Consider the following 5,306-nt stretch of genomic DNA (forward strand, 5'->3'; position numbering starts at 1 on the left):
CCATGCCCATCCATGCTCCTCTGTCACCTGGCCCCTCCATTTTTCCCTATCCAGCATTTCCCCTCTCTGCCTGAGGCCTGCCCTGCAATCCATATCCATCCATGCCCATCTGTCCCCTCCATTCATCCCTATCCAGCAATTCCCCTCTCCCTGAGTCCTGCCCTTCCAATCCATGCCCATCCATGTTCATCTGTCACCTGGCCCCTCCATTTTTCCCTATCCAGCATTTCCCCTCTCTGCCTGAGGCCTGCCCTGCAATCCATATCCATCCATGCCCATCTGTCCCCTCCATTCATCCCTATCCAGCAATTCCCCTCTCCCTGAGTCCTGCCCTTCCAATCCATGCCCATCCATGCTCATCTGTCACCTGGCCCCTCCATTTTTCCCTATCCAGCATTTCCCCTCTCTACCTGAGGCCTGTCCTGCAATCCATATCCATCCATGCCCATCTGTCCCCTCCATTCATCCCTATCCAGCAATTCCCCTCTCCCTGAGTCCTGCCCTTCCAATCCATGCCCATCCATGCTCATCTGTCACCTGGCCCCTCCATTTTTCCCTATCCAGCATTTCCCCTCTCTGCCTGAGGCCTGCCCTGCAATCCATATCCATCCATTCCCATCTGTCCCCTCCATTCATCCCTATCCAGCAATTCCCCTCTCCCTGAGTCCTGCCCTTCCAATCCATGCCCATCCATGCTCCTCTGTCACCTGGCCCCTCCATTTTTCCCTATCCAGCATTTCCCCTCTCTGCCTGAGGCCTGCCCTGCAATCCATATCCATCCATGCCCATCTGTCCCCTCCATTCATCCCTATCCAGCAATTCCCCTCTCCCTGAGTCCTGCCCTTCCAATCCATGCCCATCCATGCTCATCTGTCACCTGGCCCCTCCATTTTTCCCTATCCAGCATTTCCCCTCTCTGCCTGAGGCCTGTCCTGCAATCTATATCCATCCATGCCCATCTGTCCCCTCCATTCATCCCTATCCAGCAATTCCCCTCTCCCTGAGTCCTGCCCTTCCAATCCATGCCCATCCATGCTCATCTGTCACCTGGCCCCTCCATTTTTCCCTATCCAGCATTTCCCCTCTCTGCCTGAGGCCTGCCCTGCAATCCATATCCATCCATGCCCATCTGTCCCCTCCATTCATCCCTATCCAGCAATTCCCCTCTCCCTGAGTCCTGCCCTTCCAATCCATGCCCATCCATGCTCATCTGTCACCTTGCCCCTCCATTTTCCCTATCCAGCAATTGCCCTCTCTCCCTGAGGCCTGCCCTCCCAATCCATGGCCATCCATGCTCCTCTGTCCCCTGCCGCCTCCATTCATCCTTTTCCAGCAAGTCCCCTCTCTCCCTTCCATGACCCCCCCCCTCGCATCCATGCTCCTCTCTCTCCCATGTGCCAGCCTGGGCCGGCCTCTTTCCCCCCCCCCCCCCGCTCGCATCCATGCTGTGGTTGGCCACCCTCTTCTCTCCCCCCAACATGCGTTTTTTTTTTCTTCCACCCCCTCCCGCGAACCTGTCGATCCCCCCCCCCCCGCCGGAACGCCGAAAACTGCCGCCGCCGTTGTTGTACTACCTTCCCTTCCCGTAGGTTGTTGAATCATCTTAGAAAGTTTCTAAGATGATTCAACAACCTACGGGAAGGGAAGGTAGTACAACAACGGCGGCGGCGGCAGTTTTCGGCAGTTTTCGGCGGGGGGGGGGATCGACAGGTTCGCGGGAGGGGGTGGGTTTCGAGGGGGCCATAGCGTGGGGGGGGGGGGTGACAGCTGATTCCGAGGCATTAGGAGGAGTAGGGAAACACGCTGCGCGTGTTTCCCTACTCCTCCCCTTGCCTTGCAATCAGCTGTTTTGACGTCAGTGACGTCAGTGACGTCAGTGCGTGTCTGCCTCACAGACCACCTCCAGCCAAGGAGCCACGGTCCCAAGCACAGAACGTTGGAGGTGAGAATTATTATATAGGATAACAGTGGTTTTGATTTCTAGAGACATTTCTTTTTTCTTTAGTTAAGGGGGAAAGCTATCAACGTGGGTTACCATTAAGATGTGTTATTTTTGTGTTAACCTCAGTTATTGGTAACTAAGTCTCATTGCACTCTGCTTATAAGCTACTATTGGGCAATAGTAGATGTGGCTTACTAATGAATAAAACTTTGGAACTGATTTATTGGCATTTCTGATTTCATCTGACTAATGTAGAGAAGTGCTTACAAGAGATCATTGGTTTTATTTCCAACTAAACTCTGTTAGTACTGAGTAGGACCTGAGCATTGCATTGTGCTTTGTCGACTCCTGAAGAAGGCAGTTAGCCAAAACACAGCCCATGTTGATTGCCATGTATTAATTGATTATATGTATGAATTGTTAATAAATTGTTGCTTGTTGGGTCCCTTGTTCATTTACCTGGTGGTTCCCACTTCTCTTTGTCGCTGTTAATGAAAATGAACAGAAAATATATGACATTTTGTATGTTTCTTCGTTCATTGATAATAGTGCGCACTCTTTCCTGATAGTGTGTCCATGTGCAAACCATCACGTACGTAAGGCACTATCAGGAAAAGAGTGTGCATGCTTAACTATATTGCCCCAACACAAAAAATACAGATTACCCAAAACAAAATGAACAATCCTGCATCATCAAGGAAATGAAACAAAACTAAAACTTTTGGTTTATCGATTTCTAATTCTGAATAAGCTGAAAGTGCAAAGGAACAGAAAGCAAATGAAGGTCACGATTGAAATGGAAGCCCAAATGAGCAAGAGGAAATCAAAATGTACAACACAGATGTTAACAAAACATTGTTTATTAACCTCATATAGTTATACAATTTACAAATGGTGTTAAGAAGAGGCATTGTGTACTTGTTTTTGATTGTGAGTTTGGGTTATCCAAATCTCACCTTTAGAAATTCAGTCTTGTTATACAAAGTCATTTTTCTGACTATGAGTTTTTGCAGAGCCTCCTTCATCTCTCTATTCCTTAAGCTATATATGATTGGGTTTAGTGCGGGGGTCACAATGGCATAGAACACAGGGACCAGATTGTCCTGATCCACTGGGTACTGTGAGGACATTTGTATATACATAAATAATGAAGTTGCATAGAACAAGGTGACGACAATGAGGTGGGAGGTGCAAGTGGAGAAGGTCTTACGCCGACTTGTTGAAGAGCGCATCTTCAATATGGCCAAGATGATATAAATGTATGAAATGAGGGTCAGTAGGAAAGAGCCCATTCCATAAAAAACACCTACGGTATAGAGCACTGCTTCATTGATCCAAGTGTCTATGCATGCCAGTTTCAGCAGTGGCGGGATGTCACAGAAGAACTGCTGGATCTGTTTGGAGGAGCAGAATGGGAGACGGAATGTCATGACAGTGTGGATTGCTGAGTTAAAGAAGCCACTCAACCAGCAAGTGACTACCAGTCGTAGACAGACACCCTTGTTCATGACAATGGGGTAACACAAGGGATTGCACACAGCCACATAACGATCATACGCCATCACAGCAAGAAGAGTGCATTCAATACTCCCCAGGGCAATAAAGAAGTATAGCTGAATGGCACATTCTGGAAAGGAGATGCCATTGGTCTTCAGAAGAAAGTTTATCAACATCTTAGGGATGGTGACAGATGTATAACAGATCTCTAGGAAGGAGAGGCAACTGAGGAAGAAGTACATGGGTACATCAAGCTGAGGATTCACCTTGGTTATGATGATAATCAGGACATTCCCGGTCAGCGTTGAGACATAAAGTGAAAAAAACATACAGAAGAAAGCAAGCTGCAGCCCTGGCAGGTGTGAAAATCCCAACAGTAGAAATTCTTTCACCAAAGTCTGGTTTTCCATCTCCTTCAGATGATTTCAAGATTGATATCTGTACAGGAAACAAGTATGACTTTTTTTTTGTGAAGAAAATACTCTCTAAAAATGAGAAGATAGGACTGAAATGACTGTGCAACAGAAAACTCTAGTCCTTAAAAATCACAAACAGATCTAATTGTCATAAAAACATAAGAATAGCCAAACTAGCTCAGACCAATGGTCCATCTAGCTCAGTATCCTGCTTCCAGTAGTGGTCAATCCAGGTCACAAGTACCTGGCAGAATCCCAAATAGTTACAAGATTCTGTCCTTCTGCACTGTACAGTGGTGACTTCTTCACTTGAACAGGACATGGCCAATGTGATGACGTCACTGCACATGAGCTGCAACCCTCTACAGCCATCTCTGAGGCCCAAAACTCAGCAAGGCTCTTTCTCAATGCTACTATCCAACTCCAGCTGGCACTCTACCAGTGCCCATCAGCCCACAGCAACCACAGTTGTGCCACCACCCTTGAGATGGCTCTACCCCAGGACCCCAGGTAACATTAATGTTTATATTAAGTTTTCTCCTGTTGTGTCTCCTATCTCCTGAGATATTATTTTGTAGATTTTTTAAGGAGCTGTTACAGTTTGATAAAGTAGAAGATATGATTTTTTTCTGATTGTCATTATGATTCTATACCTCAAGCTGGATTAATTGAAGGAGTCCAGGGGTCCCAATAACCTAGATTCTTAGATTTTGATTGCTTTTCTAAAAACCACTCAGGAGGTAATTTGTACAGTACAAGGGCAACCCTCTTGGTTACTGTATCAACTGAAAAAGAAAAAAAATTAGGGGCTCATGGGAATTGATTCGACTTCTTATTTAGCACATGCTAATCAGTAGTGTTGATTCATAAAAGGAGCCCCTAGGATTCTTAAGACTTTATTTTCATACATGAGATGTTCAGTTTTGTGGCCAACCAGTCCAAAGTTTTCTGGATGTGGCGAAAGCTACACAGCTATGTCATAAAGAATTTCTTAAATTGAAGGATAGGGTGACTGGACTTGGAGGTTTATTCTTCCTGCAGTTCCCTTGTCAGTGTTTAACTTTATTTTGGGACTCATTTTCAAAACAGAAATAGGTCCACAAAGCATCACAAAGTGGCAGATGGACTTTTGTTTTTCCCAAAATGTCCACATCACTATTTTTGAAACCCATTTTAAAGATTTTTTTCCAACCATGTTGGTATGCAGTGCATCCAATTCACAAGGGAGTATGTTGGGGCATGTTGTGGGTGGGATTTGGGCATCCCCAAAGCTTGGATGTTTTTCTGCCATAATGGAACAAAGCAAAAACGTCCAGGGCCAAAAGTTAGATGTTATGGTCTGGACCTGTTTCAATCATGACTAACCAGCTTATTTTCAAAAGAGAAAGACGACCATATTTCGACCCAAATCGGGAGACGGGCGCCTTTCTGTCATGGGCGCCCAAATTGGT

At 46.2% G+C, this 5,306-nt stretch overlaps 1 protein-coding gene across 1 annotated transcript; it reads right to left on the minus strand.

The window, feature by feature from the left end:
• Window positions 1-2,883: 2,883 nt before the first annotated feature.
• Window positions 2,884-3,849, minus strand: LOC115464555 (olfactory receptor 5V1-like). Its single transcript, XM_030194920.1, has one exon. It carries the CDS (start codon window positions 3,847-3,849, stop codon window positions 2,884-2,886), a length of 966 nt encoding a protein of 321 aa, XP_030050780.1.
• Between the last annotated feature and the right edge of the window lie 1,457 nt (window positions 3,850-5,306).

This window comes from Microcaecilia unicolor, chromosome 3, assembly GCF_901765095.1.
Source record: "Microcaecilia unicolor chromosome 3, aMicUni1.1, whole genome shotgun sequence".
Lineage (NCBI taxonomy): Eukaryota > Metazoa > Chordata > Amphibia > Gymnophiona > Siphonopidae > Microcaecilia > Microcaecilia unicolor.